Genomic DNA, 20,775 nt, shown 5'->3' with positions numbered 1-20,775 from the left:
AAAAGACCTCCAGCCATCCAGATTTAAGTTTTTGTGGCTTTTCTAAATCTTTTAAGGCAGATGTTGAGGTGGTTGCCCTGAAAAGGACAGACTGTTTTTCTTTCCCAATCTGAACTTTTGTTCTGTCTATAATGATATGTCATAATTGAAAGTACATTAAACCCCTATCATCCACTATTTCTTTCAGAATCTAGTTCTACTAGCTGTAGAGCACTCAGGATTTTCTGTTACTTTTGAATCCCTTCAAATCTCTGTTTTCTTCATAGCTTTTCATCTGTTTACCCAGCTAATGAACCCTTTGTTCCAAAAACTTATTAGTGTTTTTATCTCATAATTAAATCTTTTATTATATTAATGTTTCATAGTTTTAAATGTTTTAGTACTTTTCGCTGCTTCTCTATTTCTGCAGCCCATTTTTAGGAATAGGAGCTTGAGAATATTTTTATATGGTTTAAAACACAACTTTCCTCATTTTTAAAAGTTCTGGTTGTGTGTTGCAGGTACATTTGTAGGTAATTGTGAAGCAGAGCGGGTACAGTTGAAACTCGCAGAGCGCACTGTCAGTCTGTGGTCATATGTTAACAGGCCTGATGTTCTGCAGTCAGTGCTTAACCCAATGTATGAACCCAACAGTAGAGTAATTTGGCCCTCAGTTGCACCAGTAAGCTTGGTAAGATATTAAATACGTGAACTGTAGAATATTAGTTTGGGCATTTCATGTTGCTCTGTTTTGATTCTAAACTGGTGGCTGGAAATTTTCTGGCTATGAAAAACATACTTTCTGATTCTATTTCCATTTGTAACAACATACTGGATAATTAGATGCAAGTGGCATTAGATTATGTGGCGCCATCACGTTTAGCAATGAGCAATGAGGCACAGCGACTATCGGAATGGGTTCATGTTTGGTTGGAGTGAGGCTCCGTTATATTGATAATATACTAGAAAGTTCTATGGATACAAACAATGGAAGTAGAAAATGTAACTACACAACATTTAGTTGAGGCATTGATAGGCTTGTAAAGAGAATTTATGTAAAATATGAACTCCGGAACAACTCCAGATAGCCAAGATCATTAGGAAAGAATTTATTTACATGACCAGTTTTGGTAAGACTGTTCTGTCTATGGTTCCTCAAATTTACAACACATACATTCTCTGCCATCTGCACTTTGTATCATTTCATATCACAAAAGTATGTGTAAGGATCGTGAAACTCAGTGGATGAAAATATGTCACAATTAAAAAATAAATAAATAAATAAATAAATAAATCTTGTTGGCAGCACTGGCGCAGATCGCACACACTTGAATATTAATCTCATGAAGATAAGTAATTAATTCTATAACAACTTTCAATAAAGTTAATATTACACCACAACAAAGTTAATTAGAGTCTGTTTTATATTATGTATGATGGTTTCAATTGTTTCAAAGTATTTCTCGAAAGGGGGGGGGGGGGAGAAAACACTTAAGGGCCAGTTTCCATGTACTTTAGACTAGGTTTACATCCAAATTTAAGACATTTCTTTAAGTATTAAGTGAAGAATTTAGATTGTTTTCATTACACATGTATTTAGTAGTGCCATATCTACTTGGGGAATTGAAGGTTTTTTTAAGTTCTATCTTTTATTTCCTTTCAAAATGTGTAAAGTACGTGTCGTGCATACACGATCTTAGGCCTAATTTTTTGGGTACACATGTTCTGATTTTTTAACATTAGTTTAAGTGCATTACGTTACTATATTAATAGTATACACATATATCAGTGTTCCACGTAACTTTAGTGACTCTTGTGATCTGTAGTTAATAGAATATTACTGTTATTGTCTAGATAAATTTTGTAAAAATATTGTAAACAACCATGAACGAGAAGTGTTTGAGCTGAGCTGTTGTAGGAAAGTCAGTTCTGGGGTTCTGTGCAGCTGTTGTGGCAGGTGGTTACATTGGGGTAAATGTAGTGGCATGGGAATTGGGGAAGTAAATGGGTCTCTTCCATGGTATTGCAGATTATGTTCAAGGGATAGGAAAATAGCGGAACAGGGAGGGAAGATTAGAGCCCTTTAGGCTGAACTGGATAGTGCTAGGGAGGAACTGATGAGGTTAAGGGAGGAGAAGGGTGAAGACAGGTGGGAAGTGGTAGCAAGGAACAGGGGTCACAGAAAGAGAACAGTGTCTGACAGTTTCATCTTTGGCACAAACAATAGATTTGCCTTGCTACCTCAGTCAACTAAGGAAGAGACTCAAGTAGATGAAAGTGTAGTCAGCACTCAACAGATTTTCACTGGGAAACCAACTGCTGAAAAAAAAAGTAGAAAGTAGGAGGAAAGTTCTGTTGTTAGGTAGTAGCCATGGAAGAGGTGTGTGCCAGATCTTGCAGGAAAAATTAGGTGACAGGTACCAGGTCACAAGTATTTTCAAGCCCTGTGCATGTCTTAACCAAGTGATAGAGGATGTAGGATCATTGTGCAAGAATTTTACAAAGCAGGATCATATTGTGGTAGTGGGTGGAGTGGGAAGCAGTATTGATAGGGATCAGGGCTACAATATTGGGTGTGGCCTTGTAAAAATAGCATCTGCAATGAACCATACAGATGTTGGCTTGGTTCGTGCTTTCATGCAGTATGATCGGCCCCAATTGAACAGCTCTATAAGGAGGATCAATATGAAGCTAGATCAGCTGCTTTGGGCAGCTACTTTGTTAGGCATACGTTTGGTTCATGTTGATGGTATTAGTAGGTGGAACTTCACAAGACATGGCCTGCATCTCAGTAGGAAAGGGAAGGGTAGGGTAAACTGGGTGGGATGATAGCAAAATCTTTAGAGGTGGGGGGGGGGGGGGGGCTGAAACTCATGGGAGTACTTTTTTAGGCTAAGAACAGTGTCCAGTCATCCTACATTGATTGAAATCATGGGATTAAAAAACAAAGTAGATAGCTTCTTGTTTGATAGGAGATTTAGAAACTGAGGGTGGAATGGATGTACAATGCCTGTCTGAACAAAATCATATAGTCACAGGTATAGAAATGGTAAATGTAGGTGGATGTAAGCTTTTAGCACATGTAAGTAGAGACACTATGGAGAGAGGAGGAGTTGCCATATATGTTAAAATCTGTCATAGTGTGAAAAATTTGGAAAATAAAAATTTTTGCATATAGCAAAGAATATAGCAAGAATCTATGTGCATGTGCATGTGAGCTTAAACTAAATAATGGCACTTTTATAATTGAAGCCGTGTATAGGTCTCCATTGGGAAATTTTCAACTATTTTCGAGAGACGTGGATTCTTTGTTGTGCTATCTGTCAGACGGAGGAAAGCAAATTATTGTTTGTGGGGATTTAATGTAGATTTTCTGAAAGAGTCTGATAGAAAGCTTGACCTTGAAGTATTACCCTTTTTTTTACATCAGTTATTGATTTTCCTACTTGGGAAGTACAGGAAAGCAGCACACTGATAGATTTAATCAAATAACAACTTTTCCTGTTAAGAATGGTGTCTCTGATCATGATGTGCACAGCTAGTTACAGTACTTGATATAGCTCCACACAGTAATGCAAAACAGCGCGTTCAATTAACGATTTAACAATTTAAAATTTTAGGGAAAGCTTGCAGCAGTTAGACTGGGATGAGGTGTACAGGGAACATGATGCTAATTTAAAATTTAACCTATTTCATGATACCTTTGTGAGTATATTTGAAAACAGTTTCCCTAAGAAACCATGGCTTACTAGTGGGATAAAAATATCTTGTAAACAGAAAAGGGAAATGTATCTTATAGCTAGGAGGAGAAATGATCCCGAAACAGTGAAACATTATAAAAACTACTGCACTGTATTAAGAAAAGTTATTAAAAAGCTCAGAAGTATGTGCATTACGCCTGAGATTAGCACATCTGATAATAAAATTAAAACAATTTGGAATATTGTTAAAAGGGAAACAGGGCAACCGAGAGCACAGGAAGACTGTATTTCTATCAAACACAATGAAAAGTCTGTTAACAAGAAGTCAGAAGTAGAAAACATTTTTAAGAATCATTTTTAAGTTTTGTAGAGAAAATAAGATCCAGTTATTCATTAGAAAATGCAATCCAGTATACAGAAGAGACAGTACCTATGCAATTTGATAAACTTGAAATTCAACTAACCTCTCCTACTGAAATTAGGAAAATAATAAATTCACTCAAAAGTAAAAGCTCACATGGAATTGATGGCATTTCCAACTGAGTACTAAAAGCTCGTCCCCAACAAATAAGTAGGATTCTCAGCCACATATGTAGTAGCACACTGAAGCAGGGCATTTTTTCCGGATAGACTGAAGTTGAATTGAATTGAATTTGAATTTATCCTGTAAGATTACATTGTGTACAGTAAATGTACGTGTAATATAGGACATGTCAAAGTATTAACATTCATTATCACTTATTTTTCTACACCTTTAGCTTACATTTTTACATCATTGATAATGAATAACAATATATACAAATTTAATGGCATAAGTATTCTGCAACACTGTAAAACTCTTTTTCAATGAGATAGTCTTTAAGTCTCTTTGGAAAGTCATTGTCAAATACACTATCTTGCAGGTTTTTAGGCAGACTTCTTAGTAGTCTGATACCAGAGTACTGGGGTCCTTTTTCTAGCATTGCCAGTCGATGGGGTATGCTCTGTACTTCATTCTTCCTTCTTGTATTGTGGGTGTGTACACTAGCATTTGTAATCCAGTCCTCACTACCTTTTGTGATGTACATTATTGCTTTGTATATATACAACGATGAAAAAGTTAAGATACCTAAATTCTTGAAACAGTTTCTGCACATTTCAGAGGTCTTTCTTCTTAAAATGGTCCTAATTGTTTTTTTTTTGTAATGTGCACACTCGTTTTGTCTCTTGTTTGTTTGAGTTTCCCCACACAGTCACTCCATACTGTAAGTATGGTTCGAAAAGTCCATGATACACTGTACACAGAAGGTTCTTGTCTGAATACTGTGATAGCTGCATCATTAAGAATATGACAGAGCTCAGTTTCGTACAGACATTATTAATATTTTTTTTTTTCCATTTCAGTTCATTCTCCACAAGAATACCTAAGAATCTAGCAGATTCTACTTCTTCCAGCCTTGTTCCATCAACCTCTAAATCCATGTCTGCAGCCTTTTCCTTGTTTTAAACACTGCATACATAGTCTTTTTTAGATTTATAACCAGTTCATTTTCCAACAGCCATTGAGCTGTGACATTTGCAGATATGTATGCTCATCTCTCAAGCTGTTCCACATTTTGGTCACTATTTAGTATTGTCATGTCATCAGCATACAATATTTTCTTTTCTTCCTCCTCAACACCTATATAATTTAAGAAAAACATTAAATAACAATGGCCCCATTACCGAAACCTGCGGCACTCCATATTTGATGGGTTTGGTTTCTGATTGGCATGAGTTTCCTAATGATACATACTGCTTGGGGTTGCACAAGTATGATTTTATCCATTCACCTGGTTGCCCTCGAATGCCATAGTTGCTTAATTTTTGTATCAGCATTTCATGGTCAACAGTGTCAAATGCCTTTGAAAGATCCAGAAACATTGCAGAGACAACCTTTTTCTCATCTAAGGACTGTAAAATGTATTCTGTTAGACTGGCAATTGCTGATTCTGTAGATTTGCCCTTTCTGAAACCATATTGTGAGGGTATGAGAATGTTACGTTTGTCCAGATAGTTAACTAATCTGGTATACATAAGCATTTGTAGGATTTTTGAGAAACCTGATATCCGTGAAACTGGTCTGTAGTTATTGGGATCATCCTTATACCCTTTCTTGTACACTGGCACTACCTTCATTATCTTCAGTTCTTCTGGAAAAATTGCATCTCTGAAAGAACAGTTTGCTATGTTCAGCAAACACTTACCAGCTTTATTACATGATTTGATATTTCATCATCACCAGCTGATTTCTTGGACTTCAGTTTCTGTATAGTTTTCCGCAATTCTTCTTCCGTGACTGGTCTTAAGAACATAGTACTGCATGATCTTTTTGGTACCTTAATACCCTTCTGTTTTTGACTATTTCTTTCCAATTTTAAGTTTTCTACTACACTGATATAGTTATTATTCAGCATGTTTGCTATTTCCATACCATCTGTGACCACTCTGTTGTCTATTTTAATTGACCTAATACCTTCTTCTTTGTTTGACCCATGTTTTTCCTTTCTTTCAGCATTGATTGCATTCCAGGCTGCCTTTGCCTTGTTTTTTGAGTTTGTTATGGTGGTGTCAATTGCTCTTGCTTTGGCTTCTCTTATTGTGTTTCTATATTTCTTTTTTAACATTTTATAGTTTTCAGCTTCGCCCATCCGTCTCACATCCTGAAGCTTCCTTCGCTGTTCTAGTATTTCACTGCTAATCCACTGTTTTTGATCTTGCTGCCTTTCTTGTCTATTTACTTTGGGAAATGCTACATTAAAATGGTACTTAATTGTTGAAATAAATGCATCATATTTTTCATTTACACTCTGGGCCTGTAGGGTTTCATTCCAGGTTTCCTTACTTAACATTGTTCTAAAGATGTTGATATTTTGTTCACTGATGATCCTAATTTCTTTGGTTGTTTGTTTTGGTTCTGATACTGTGTCATTACTTCTGCAAAAGCTGATTAGTTGTCCATGATGATCAGATATTTCTGTATGAACTACATGTGACTCATAGTTACACATATTAGTAATTATGTTGTCAATAACTGTCTCACTTTGTGAAGTCACTCTTGTTGGTGCAGTTATTGTTACTTTCATGTTACACTGTATTAACAATTCTTCAAAATCCTGTCTTATTTTTGTGTCTTTTCCCATGTCAATGTTGAAATCTCCACATATAATAAGATTTCTCTTCATATTCATTCTCAATAAGCTGGCAATTTTTTTTCAGAAAGATGCTAATATTGCCAAATGATGACCTGTACACACAAAACACTCTAAAATCTTCTGTCACTATACCAGTAACTTCAAAGTCTTTTTCTCTAGCTATAGGCAATATGGCAGCTTCACTGTTTACATTCTTTGATAGAGTACCTGTTTTAATATATATACAAATGCCACCACACTTATATTTAGATCTGCAGAAGTAACTAGCTAGTTTGTAGTCCTTTATTGCAACATTATGTATTTTACTTTCAGTTAGTCCATGTTCACTTACGCATAATATGTCTGGTCTTACTTCACTCAGGAGTTCTTGTGCTTCTAATTTTTTGTTACCAGAGTCTTGAATATTTTTATGAAGTACTTTTATGTAATTTTTCTTTTGTTGGTTTACATGTTGTGTGCTGTATTCTGGGGCAAATTCTTTAGTATCGTCTTTTTTGTATGGTGCTTATATTTTTCTTTTCCAGGTAGAGTGTATGATTTTTTGCCTCCTTCAGGCCATATTAGTTTCCCTTGCTTCTAATGATTTTGCAGACATCTGCAAACATTCTGCTGAATGTTACAGACCCCAGTCTATTTAAATGCAAGCCATCCTTCGCTAGTGAGTTTTCACATAGGAATTTGTTTGGGTCTATAAAAAAGGGATATATCTGATGCTAACTACTACTGCCCAGTCTCACTTCTGACAGTTTTATCCAAAATTCTTGAAACCATTATGTATTAATGACTAGCATCATGTATTTGCAAAAACGAAGTACTGACAAAATGTCAGTTTGCTTTTCAGAAAGGCTTTTCAACAGAAAATGATATATATGCTTTCACTGATCAATGAATAACCAAACATCACCCACTGGAATTTTTTGTGATCTCTCAAATGCTTTTGATTGTGTGAATCGTGAAATTCTTCTAGGTAAGCTTAAGTATTATGATATGAGTGGGTCTGTGCACAAATGGTTTAATTCATACTTAACTGGAAGAATGCAAAGGTTGAAATTAACAGTACAGATTGTCTGCAAAAAGTAGCAGAGTCCTCTGACTGGGGAGGTATCAAGAATGGTGTCCCACAGGGTTCAGTCTTAGGTCCCTTGTTGTTCTTAATATATATATATTAACGACTTGCCACTCTGTATTCATGAAGGTGCAAAGATAGTTCTTTTTTCTGATGATACAAGTATAGTAATCACACCCAGCAAGCAAGAACCAGCTGAGGAAATTTCAAATAATGTCTTTCAGAAAATTATTAAGTTGTTCTCTGCAAATGAACTCTCACCAAATTTTGAGAAAACACAGTTTATACAATTCAGTACAGTAAATGGCATAACACCATATATAGACTATGAACAGAAGTCTGTTGCAAAGGCAGAATACTCAAATTTTCTGGGTGTGTGCATTGATGAGAAATTGAATTGGAAGAAACACATTGATGATTTGCTGAAATGGTTAGGCTCAGCTACTTATGCTAATAGGGTTATTGCAAATTTTGGTGATAAACATATCAGTAAATTAGCATACTATGCCTATTTTCATTCACTGCTTTCATATGGCATCATGTTTTGGAGCAATTCGTCATTAAGAGAGAAAGTATTCATTGCATAAAAGCATGTAATGAGAATAATAGATGGAGCCCACCCAAGATCACTTTTCAGACATTTATTTAAGGAACTCGGGACCTTCACAATACGTATATTCACATTTGAAATTTGTCATTAATAACCCATCCCAATTCAAAAATAACTGTGAAGTGCATTGCTACAACACTAGAAGAAAGATGAGCTTCACTATTAAATCTCATTTGGCACAGAAAGGGGTGAATTATGCTGCCACAAAAATCTTTGTTCGTTTGCCAAATAGTATTAAAAGTCTGACAGATAGCCAACCAACATTTAAAAGCAAAAGAAATTTCTGAATGACAACTCCTCCTACTCACTAGATGAGTTCTTAGATATGAAGTGGTAACTGTAAAAGATAAAAAAATAAAAAATAAGTAATTAATTATTTTGTGTAACGAGAACTTATGTTAAAGTGACACGTTCCACACCATTATGAAATGCCGTATTCATGATCTATGGAACAAGGATTAATGTATGTATGTATGTATAACTGTAGACACAAAACATAAAATTAATGTGCTGGCTGCAAGTGTTCATACTTATACCATATCTAAATACAGACTGGTTGGGGGACAGTCTGTCTTCAGCTGTGGTGTGGACATGAACAGTGGTTGTCAGTATTGTAAAGTTGAAGATCCAAAGATGGTAACATAACTGTACCGAAACCAGTCATCTAAATAAATACTTTACTAGCAATCTTAGCTGTTTGGAGTTTTCCAGATTTCATTATACTACGGATTGCTCCCGTTCCGGCAAAGTCAGGAATCTATAATTTAAAAAGATTTTATTGTCAGATGCAATCACATTTATACTTTCAGATTACCAGTTTCAACCTTTCATTTGGTTAGCTTTCCCTGATGTTCATTAACACTTCATGTGTTATTCTGAAGAGGACAGACTGCTACTCACTGTCAAGATGACACGTTGATTAGCAATCTGTCCTTTTCATAATACTATTGATATTCCAACCTGGACTTCCATTGTTTTGTGTGTTCCGTTTCCTCTTCTCATACCCAGTATTGTATTTTTCCTCTTCATATTCTTTGCTACTTCTAAAATAATACCTGAATGATAACATTCTAACACCCTAGCTACTATCAGATATATTAACTTTTTTTTTCATTACTGCACAGTTTCACCTGTGAAGCCACTTGCAAATGTTTCTATAGTACAATCTACCAAAATGGATGTACTTGTCCTTTAAACCAAGAATAGCAGTGATGTGCTGCTAAATAACAAAAATAAACTTCCGTACATTCTCTTTCCAGTGTGCGCACAATATTTTTGTCCCCCTTGAATCCAGTGGTTGTTCTTTGCTTACATGAAAAACTGCAAAGTTTAATTTAACCTCAATGAAGCCACACCCAACCCCCTCCCTCCCCCCCATCCCTTACAAACTGACCAATAAACAACAACACTTCACTTTAACAGCCGCCACTGCTCCCACATCATACTCATCCTTCCCTATGACTAATGAAACTGTGGCAGATGTATCTACTCCACCATCAAATTCCTCAACACCCATACCAACAACCTCTTCCAGGCTTTCTTCTCCTGTAACTAGCCCCTAGACCTCATTCACAAAAAAATCTCCAGTGTAGTATCCTTCTACGACTAACACGGCCTCCACGTCCAAAAATTTAAGAAGCACCTCCTTATCACCCAGGCCTTGAATGCCTCAATACATAACTCCCCCAAGACCTACATCTATATAGATACTCAGCAAGCCGCTGTATGATGTGTGGCTGAGGGTACCCTGTAACACTACTAGTCATTTCTTTTCCTGTTCCACTCACAAATAGAGTGAGGGAAAACGACTGTGTTTGTGGCAGTAGAATCGTTCGGTAGTCAGCTTCAAATACCAGTTCTCTAAATTTTCTCAATCGTGTTTCTCAAAAAGAATGCCACCTTCCCTCCAGGGATTCCCATTTGAGTTCCCGAAGCACCTCCGTAACACTTACATGTTGTACAAACCTACCAGCAATGAATCTAACAGCCTACTTCTGAATTGCTTCAGTGTATTCCTTCAGACCAACCTGGCATGGATCCCAAATACTCAAGCAGTACTCAAGAATAGATCGCACCAGCATCCTATATGGGGTCTCTTTACAGGTGAATCACTCTTTCTTAAAATTCACCCAATAAATGGAAGTCAGTCATTCACTTTCCCTACCACAGTTCTCACATGCTCATATCATTTCATATAGCTTTGCAAGGTTACTTCCAGATATTTAAATGACTTGACTATGTTAAGCACAAGACTAGCAATCTTGCGTCCGAACATTGCAGGTTTGTTCTTCTTATTCATCTCCATTAACTTACATTTTTACACCTTTAGAGCTTGCTGCCATTCATCACACCAACAAGAAATTTTGTCTATGTCTTCTTGTATATTCCTAAAGTAACTCAGCTTTTACACCTTACTGTAGACCACAGCAGACAACCACCGATTGCTGCCAACCCTGTTTGCCAAATCATGTACATACGTAGAGGCAAACAGCGGTCCTACCACACTTCCTGGGGCACTTCTGAGGATACCCTCATCTCTGATGAACACTCACTGTCGAGGACAGTATACTGGGTCCTATTGCTTAAGAAGTCTTCGACCCATTCAGACATCCATGAACTTATTCCATATGCTCTTACCTTCCTTAACAGCCTGCAGTGGGGCACAACGTCAAAACATGTATGCCTGATATCATGCACCACGCCACCCTCTGTCCCTTCCACTGCCTTCCTACATCCGTTTCATCATAGTCAAACCATATGACATTCTCAAACCATTATCCTTGTCCCAAGATTCCTGCTGCTAAATATGCACCATGCACAATCACCCACTACCATCTACTACAGCCCCACAACTTGCAAATATTACAACATCAAAGGGAGTGCAAACCACACGTGTTGTTTACCAACCAACTTGTATATTCTGCTGGCATATTATATGGGAATGATCACATTCAGTACTGAGTTACTGATCTGCAGCATGACTCAAGGGATCTAAGTGCCTACTACATCACACAGGCTATTTGGATGCTCCCACCTGATGATAGTCACCCTGAGCTCCAGAGATGGGAACTTGCCCCTCAACACTGTCACATCCTCCTGGACCTTTGTTGCCCTCCCCCTCCCCCTTTTTTTTATTTTTCTTTCCCTCTAGTTCTTAATTTACTATTTAGTTCTCTTAATCTTAATGCATCTTTACTTCTCACTCTGACATCTTCCCCTTGTTCCCAAAACAGACAGGTCCCTCTACACTTGGGGTCTAAGTTACCTCATCTTCTTTTCATCCTTCTCCAACCTATCACCATCTGCTCCATGAGGGAGAAACTAATAGCTCTAAAAGCTATGATAGTGTTGTATACTTTTATAACAGTCTATTGGCAGTGCTAAATACTTCTCCTTGTAGGATTTTGTACTGACCAACTATTATGTCTTATAATTTTCTTGAGTGAATTTTTCTTTTTATGTAATTAACCACAACACCGAATGAAATTTTCAATCTGCAGCACTCACAACCTGTTCTCATGGATTTACTTCTCCCAGTAGATCATCTCCAACTGTAAAACTAGACCAACTATCCTGTGAACCCTGCAAGACTAGCACTCCAATATTGTGGATACATGACTTAGCTACAGCCTGGGGAATGTTTCCAGAATCACATTTTTATTCCGCAGCAGAGTATGCACTGATATCAAACTCTCAATTTCCATCACCAGTGGTGTTCACTCACCCTTAACCTGCTACAGTTTATAAGCTGTTGTATTAAATAGGACGACAGCTGGGAGGTTAGTATTAATCATCACACTCTGAACATGACTCAACAGATATACCAACAGTTCCATTGTTCTGACATCCATCAGAATGAGCCAAAGACACAAACCTCAAGAGGAAGAGCGAAGTTGAGTGTGTTCTGAAATGCTGTTGCTGTGCTAGCTCAGTTGGCTAATTGCTGAAGAAACATATTAAGAGTGCACAAAATTATGGAAGTGTGTTCAAATCCCTTCCTCACTACTGAGTCCCCCCCCCCTCCCCCCTAGTTTCCCTGTATTCATATGAAGATTACTAGTCTTTCTACCAGAGTATAATGCCAGACTTTTACTCTTTCGGTACACAGCTGGAAAACTGTGTAAACTTCTGTCTGTTCTGTGTTTCAGGTTATTAATTCAGGAAATATCCTCAAAAGAGCTTGATTTTATCATTATTAGCATGAAATCTATTTCTTTCCTTGTTCTTACTCAAGCTTCTGATTATAGTTTCATTGTGTGTTGTGTGCTGGCAGCAAATGATATTTGACATGAGAATAGAAAGTGAAGTGCAGAGATATTAATTATTTTTTGTTTGAATTGAATCAATCCTAATTCCATTTTTCCACCTAGTGCTGTACTCATTAGTAGATGTTAGATCTTTTTATACTAACTGCATATGGTCATTGTACATTTTTACAGGCTTTGTGGTCTGAGCTGTATCTTCGATGGGTGGTGGATCAAGGACCACAAAAAGCTGCATGGCGGAAGATAACTCAACTGCGACAAAGGGAGGCAGAACTTCGTTTGGAAGCTGGAAGATTACGTCGTCAGTTAGCTGATCTGCAACGTGAAGCAATTACTGCTGGTATACTTTAAGTACCAATGTTGTGAAAAGGGGGAGCTACCGTATAAAATTATTTACCCACTTACTGCTATCATTAGTAAAGATACTGGATTAGCTGCAGCCATCTGAGCTTCATAGAGCATTTTGCAAACTTCCTGCACTTTCATATCATATACCATGTGCACTTGGATGACGGCTAAGAACAATATGAGTAACGCATTTCGAAGAACAATAAGTGTCTTTTTGTCACAGAATGTTGCGTGATAAGTATAGACTAAATTGATATTTTAACTGCAACTTTAGCAGAATTTATTATTTTCTATTTCATTGTCAACTAAAATAAATACCTGAGCAACTGTAAAGTGGGTTACATAAACCTTTTTTGTAATATGTGGTTGCTTATATAACATCAAGCCAAAGATACTTCCCAGTCTTTCATTACACATTTATTTGTTTTGTTATAAAATAGAACATGTAACAGAAAATAAAGTATATTTTCATTGTATTTCCTAATGTTAAGTCTGTCTGCTAAATTGAATTATGACTTTTGCACTTCTCAGCTGTCGTTACTGACTACCGTACAGAGCAGTCCTATTTGTACACACATCAAAAAAAGTTTTGCATCACCCTGGTTCCCAGAACTCTTGAAGATAGATGTCACCTATGGATATTGTATCACAGGTATAGTCCCTTTGACTGTTCAGAGATGTCCCAAGATCTGCCCAAAGATGTAAACAACCATGCATGAACAGCGCCTATTAGATGGAGGGGGTCCGGCAGTTGATCAGTTCCAGTCATTCCACCAGGAAGAAGGTACACGGCTCATGTTGCCTGTAGTTCAACCATGCCTAGATGGTCAATACCACGGATCGTTCGTGTCCGCATTGTTACTTTGTGCCAGGAAGGGCTCTCAACAAGGGAAATGTCCAGGTGTGTCAGAGTGAACCAAAGCGATGTTGTTAGGACATGGAGGAGATACAGAGAGAGACAGGAACTGTTGATGACATGCCTCGCTCAGGCTGCCCATGGGCTATTGCTGCAGCGAATGACCGCTGCCTATGGGTTATGGCTCGGAGGAACCCCGACAGCAATGTCACCATGTAGAATAATGCTTTTCTTTCAGCCACAGGACGCCATGTTACGACTCAAACTGTGTGCAGTAGGCTGCATGATGTGCAACTTCACTCCCAACTTCCGTGGAGAGATCCATCTTTGCAACCACGACACCATCCAGCACGGTACAGACGGAACCAACAACAAGCCGAATTCAGGATTGGCATCATGTTCTCTTCACCGATGAGTGTCGTATATGCCTTCAACCAGACAATCGTCGGAGACACACTGTCCAGCGAGTGCAGTAAGGTGGAGGTTCTCTGCTATTTTGGGGTGGCATTGTGTGATGCCGACGTATGCTGCTGGTGGCCATGGAAGGTGCCATGACAGCTGTACAATATGTGGATGCCATCCTCTGACCGATAGTGCAACCATATCGGCAGCAATTGGCGAAGCATTTGTCTTCATGGACTACATTTCGTGTCCCCATCGTGCACATTTGGTGAATGGCTTCCTTCAGGATAACGACATCACTCGATTATGTTCTCCAGACATGAACCGTCCGTATCGAACATGCATGGGATGGACTGAAAAGGGCTATTTATGGATGATGTGACCCATCAACTGCTCTAAGGGATCTATGCCAAATCGCCTTTGAGGAGTGGGACGATCTGGACCAACAATGCCCTGATGAACTAGTGGGTAGTATGCCATGACGAATACAGGCATTCATCAATGCAAGAGGACGTGCTACTGGGTATTAGAGGTACCGGTGTGTACAGCAGTCTGAACCATCACCGGTGAATGTCTCGTTGTATGGTGGTACAACATGCAATGTGCTGTTTTCATGAGCAATAAAAAGGGCAGAAACGATATTTATGTTGTTCTCTATTCCAATTTTCTGTGCAGGTGCCCGAACTCTTGGAACCGAGGTGATGCAAAACTCTTTTTGATGTGTGTGTATTTTTCACTTTGGAGTGGGGTGTACTCTTGAGAGGAACCCTTGGGAGAATGGATGTGTTGTAGCAATTAGTCATAGCCTTGAAATAGTTTCTGATGAATGCAAAACACTTGGTGTGATGGTTGTTTTGAACTTACAACACTTGACCTCGTGGTACCAGTATTTAAAAAACCCTAATGATTATTGGAAGAAGAACAAGAGAAGCTACAATAGCACTAGAAATTATGTTAGGAAAAATAATTCAGATATACAGTAAATTGCATACAACATTAACAGCTTTTGACAGTACACTAGAAACTTCATTTGGTGAATAGTACAAAACTGGAAAACTTCACAAAACAAATTTCTGACTTTTGCTGCACTGGGGCATTGAAATAACTCAATGGCAACAGATGCAGATTTGTGCCAGGCTGGGATTTCCCGCAGTCATCTTAATGGCTTATGGCTGGAGATAGTGGTGTACGTATGTCTGTGTGTGTTTCCTTTCTGAAGAATGCTTTGGCCAAAAGCTCAGTGTGTAACAGTCTTTTTCTGTGCCTGTCTGCAGCTCGGTGTGACATCTTCATGTTGAGTAGCAATCTATTCTTTTGGTAAATGAGTGATGAACACATTACTTCTGATTTGAAGCCAACAAAGAATAAATGTAGTTGATTTCACCTTGCAAATTTGATCCAAAAGAAAGTGAAAAATCATTCCATTATCTGTAAAATTATAATAATTATCATAATTATCTGGGATTTATGTTGTGTGATACACTGCCTGACTAAAAAAGTGAAACAACCAGAAGGTTTAGGTCAAATTTGAACATGACTTTGTACATGCAGATACCATTAGCAAGTATGTAAATAAGAGTTGACATCCTCTGTGACTGTTAGAACAGCCACCGGAGTGTGTTAGTGTTGTTACCATATCTGACAGGTCGTAGGTCGTATGTTGTGTGATCACTGTGAAGAACACAAAGATGCCTCTTACTCGTGTAAGGCATGTTATCAACACCCTGGGTTTGGAAGGGCCTCCTTTTTGGTTTCCATTTCATCAATTGATTGAAATCTGCAATATCCAGATTTGACAGTGGCCAGACGTTGGACTGCATGTGGGCAGGCTTATCCATCGTCAAGACTCCGGTTTGTAGTGTAACAGGACATTGTGGGTCAAGTCCTGTACCACTATATGAAGACTGTTCACGTCAGCTACAGTTGTTCACAATGCTTAAGTAAAGTAGAGGAGTCAAATATCGACAGACCTACTGTGCATGCTGTATCTGTTCCTACAGAGAGAGTATATGAGGAAAGATATAGTTGCAGTGCATGGAAGCCAGCAGAATGCCGACTACTTGCTGAACATTGTGTATGCTGTCCATGGACCCAGAATTATGACATTATTATCGGATCTCTTACGAGAAAAACAAATTATGGTTGTTGATGTAATGTAAGAAAGTAAGTTTTTATATTACTGTTAGATTGGGTGTGCTGTTGTTCGAGTTCTCATAGAGAAAGGACGTATCAGCATTGTATTAATGGACTGAATTATAAAGGCAGTTATGAAATAAACAACTGGAAATGGATGGTTGAAGAAAATGTGTGTTCAGTCATCATTTGATAATTTGTTATAAGTCATTAGCAATTTCCTACACCAGAGAAGACCATTTTGGAGAAGTCCACGTGGGAATGGCACAGCATAGCTGGTCCACAAAACTCTACACGGCAGCTGGAATTTCATACATGCCAGATTCATAGTTCTGCACTAACCTGCATGGACATCATGGGCGAGTGTGGTAGCAACCTGGGAAGGGGTAACGTTCTTTCAGCGTTTTGGAGAGGCTCGGCAGTGTTACTCCTGGTGTCGTGTGGGGTAGCCACTAGGTCACAGCTGGTAGTGATTCAGGAAACACTGGCAGCACAACAGTATATCATCAGTATCCTGTGTCCTCACTCGTCACCCTTCATGCAACAGTGCCGTAGTGCTGTTTTTCAACAGAACAATGTTTGCCCACACGTGGCATGTGTCTCTATGAACTGTCTACATTGAGGTACTGCCATGGCTAGCAGCATCCCCAGATCTGTCCCTAATAGAACATGTGAGACACCAGCTTGGATATTAACTCTCCCAGTGGCAATATGAAGGACTAGTCACTGTTTTGGTCCGGCTTGTCCCAGGGTAGGATAAGCAGCGTTCGACACTTTTCCCAACCGAATGCAAGCATGCATCCGTGCCAGGGGAGGTGCAGTGTTATACTGCTAAGTGGGTTCCTACTGCCAAACTCTTTGTAAATTTGATGCAGTTTTGTATTCACTGAAGTAACAGCATGCGGCCTCTCAACACATGAAGTTTAATTTCATTTCCTCTTCCTTTTGTGGGTGCTTCACTTTTTTTTTTTTTATAGGCATTGAATTAAGAATTTAACAAGAAGTCATGTCACCAACTTGGCAAGTGAGATGAAATGATAATTTTTCATAAAAACAAAACACTTAATGACACAACTGTCTTGGCACGGTGTAAACTACTGCCTTATGCACCCTCTTTAGAACATCTGAGCCCTCAAAACTATCGGGTGGTTATAATTGAAGTGCAGCTACTCACAGAGGTGTAGTGTGGGTTGCAATTGTCGTATGGCAGTGAAACTGGTTAGATATGCTAATATGTTAATGAGGAACTGGTTTACACTGGGGGAAAAAAATTAGTTCCAGTTTTGACCACCAGGTGCAAATCTGGCACTGTGAATGCAAGAAAGACATATAGAAACTTCTCAATATGTGATGGACTAGGAACAGACTGTGGGTAGAAACAGTCCAGTGACTTAGAAAGGCATAATGTAGATTTTAATTATTAACCACCGCTTACAGAATTTGTTCAATATGAGCACTGGAGATGTTGACAAAATGCTGCACCTGTAAAACAGTTGCTCACAGCAGCTCCCGTCCAATCTGAGCAGTATGTTCCTGTATACTGGCCTTCAGATCAGGTAGAAACCAAATGCGTCCTTGGTAAACATGTTCTATAGATATCTTAGAACTAAAAGTCACATTGATTCATATCAGGCAGTTTTGCAGACCATGCATCTTGAAAATCTCTGGAGATTGTGGAAGATTTACTTAAGTATATCTTTCATTGGACGAGCAACAAGAAGTGCTGCCCCATCTTGCATAAAAAAACAGTGGTTTCCATTCAGTTGCAATCTTCCAAAGCAGGAATTGCATGCTGTATGAGGTGGTCTTGGTAATGTGCAGATGTCACAGTACACCTGACAGGCCCTCCGGGTGTATTCTTTTCAAGGCAGCACAGACTGAGAATAAAGGTGTTTGTGAATCCATACCACGCATTCACATACAGTGAATGCAATTGCTCAACAAGGAGTTCAACAGTACCTCAAATTCGGCAGTTCTGTGTATTCACTGCACCCTGTGGTGTAAAATGTGCCTTGTCACTCCATAGAACATTGCCCAATTATATGTCATCAGCTTTGATCCTTGCCAGAAACTAAAGAACAAATTCAGAACATTATGTGAATCATGATGTTTCAGTTACTGCACCATCTGGACCTCAAACAGGTAACAATGTAAAATAGACTGCAAAACTTACTATACTCTTGACCATGGGCTAGACGAATCTCATGACACTGCGTGAGCACTAGCACTACCCGGGGCATGTGCTGCGTCAGTTACAGAAACAGCAACTTCATCAGGGATAGGACATTGCCTCTTACAAGTGCCACACCAAGCTCACCCATGTTTTCGAATTTCACCATCATCTTTAAACAATTTAATGACATTGGGCCTCGCAGACCTTTCAGTCAGCAATACAGTCTCAATGTGGCACTGTAATTGCTGGCAGTGTCACTAACAGTGCACAGTCTTTCCTCTTGATAGTCATACTATTCACTCGCGTTATGGCTTGTCAAATGACAGTGTGGATGTTATACCATCATATAAATGGTTTACATTGCCAGTTTGCACCTGGTGGCCACAACTGGAATTAATTTTTTTTCCTCGTGTAAATCAGTTCCTCATTGACATACCTGCCACGTTTTACTGCTGAATGATAATTACAGTCCACACTGGGCCTCCATGAGTAGCTGCACTTTAATTATAACCACGGTACTGTCAGATATTCCCAGGCATGATGAAAAAGGTCAGTGGAAGAAAATGTGCATTAAAGAAAAACATTGTATCCAGAATAGACTGCTATTATTCCAGCCAATTAACAGTGGATGGCCATATTCCGCTTGTCAATTCCTATTGCTGTTTTGTCTCCTTTTATATCCAGTGAGAACTGTGACGTGTGAAAGTAGCCACTACTCCTATCAGCTGTGCTGCATCTAGTGTGCAACGTTTTATGTGGATACTACTGCCAAGTAGCTGTGTAATCCCAAGAATAGCCACAACCAGGCTGTAGCCATCTCATGAACAGTGTACTATAACTACAAGAAGGGGAAGAGTGCATTTTCAATTTAAAAATGCGTTTAGTTTTAATTACATTTTATAGCATCATCTTCCATCAAATAAAATGTCTATGAGTATACTGAGTTCTTATGAATCTTCTCAGTAATGATATAGAATTCTGGAAAAATCTTGAACTGGATACAAACATTGATATGAGGAACACAATTGCTCACTCTATACAGGGAACACACAAACGCGGTGGTAAACAGTATCGCTTAGGAATTAAAAAGGATTCCACTTCAACCTTTCAACAAATGCTGAAGAAGGCTAACAATTTCATATTGACTGTATGTTAAAAAAGAAGTCTTGCAATGATAAACTCTGACACTAGTACAGCACTTGGATCAGTGCCAAAAATACCCAAAGCTGAACACCAGTTATAAATTCCTGTTATCTTTATGTAAAGTGGAACAGATATTAAAAGATATCACAGCCAGTGTAGAAAATATAAAGGATCATAATTTAGCTTTCGGCTTTACATTTCCTTCAGAGTATGTATAAACGACAACAGCTACAGCTACAGCTACATTCTCGTGATGCTGGAGGGCTGGTAATTGAGTGCCACTGACCCAACATACATGTTCCCTCCAGTATGCATCAAGATCCAGAACTTCCCATCCTGATTATGACATTTTTAAAAATATAAACTTCTAAGCATGTCCTCTATAATCCTATCAGAGGAATAGAAGTAGAGATCAGGATTGTAATGAAAGCACAAAATACTGCTACAAGCAGTTATCATTTCAGCCATTTCAGTGCTTCCCCTTACTCATTATCACATACGGATTGTCAGCCTTGAATATTTGCTACAGGTACCAAAGTAGCTATGAATACTGACAAGTGTTATGATGTGCATCACACTGGAAGGTGTCCTCCTGCACTGTTTTGTGCAGCCATCTACAGCAAACACTGGCAAGCAATGAGGTTTAGCCTCCATTTGATCGCTGTTTTTAACAGTCACTGGAAAGTGCTGCCTAGTGAATTGTTTGTACCTGAGGGACAATGGGCAGCAGGTAACCTCATCTAAGGGAACCCAACAGTGCACATGTACTCCGGGGGAGAGCAGCACTGACCGCTACCCCTGCTGGTTGTCTGTCGCAAACTAGTGGTCTGCGCATCACCAGGCAGGTGAGAGCCTTGTTCACTAAACAGTGAATGTGTGTATTTCAATTTGTGAATATTCATGTAATTATGAATAATAATTGCTTC

At 38.6% G+C, this 20,775-nt stretch overlaps 1 protein-coding gene across 2 annotated transcripts in view; it reads left to right on the top strand.

Moving 5' to 3' along the window:
* LOC126162736 (myotubularin-related protein 9) overlaps positions 1-13,607 on the top strand; it is a 104,946-nt gene extending 91,339 nt beyond the window's left edge. For both annotated transcript variants that reach the window (XM_049919401.1, XM_049919400.1), the window contains exons 11-12: positions 501-670; positions 12,969-13,607. In XM_049919401.1, the coding sequence (XP_049775358.1) occupies positions 501-670; positions 12,969-13,145 (347 nt within the window). In that variant the 3' untranslated portion in view covers positions 13,146-13,607. The remainder of the gene's footprint in view (positions 1-500; positions 671-12,968) is intronic.
* Positions 13,608-20,775: the final 7,168 nt, after the last annotated feature.

The sequence above is a fragment of the Schistocerca cancellata genome, chromosome 2, assembly GCF_023864275.1.
Source record: "Schistocerca cancellata isolate TAMUIC-IGC-003103 chromosome 2, iqSchCanc2.1, whole genome shotgun sequence".
Classification (NCBI taxonomy): domain Eukaryota; kingdom Metazoa; phylum Arthropoda; class Insecta; order Orthoptera; family Acrididae; genus Schistocerca; species Schistocerca cancellata.
This window is presented reverse-complemented; position numbering and strand designations above follow the sequence as displayed.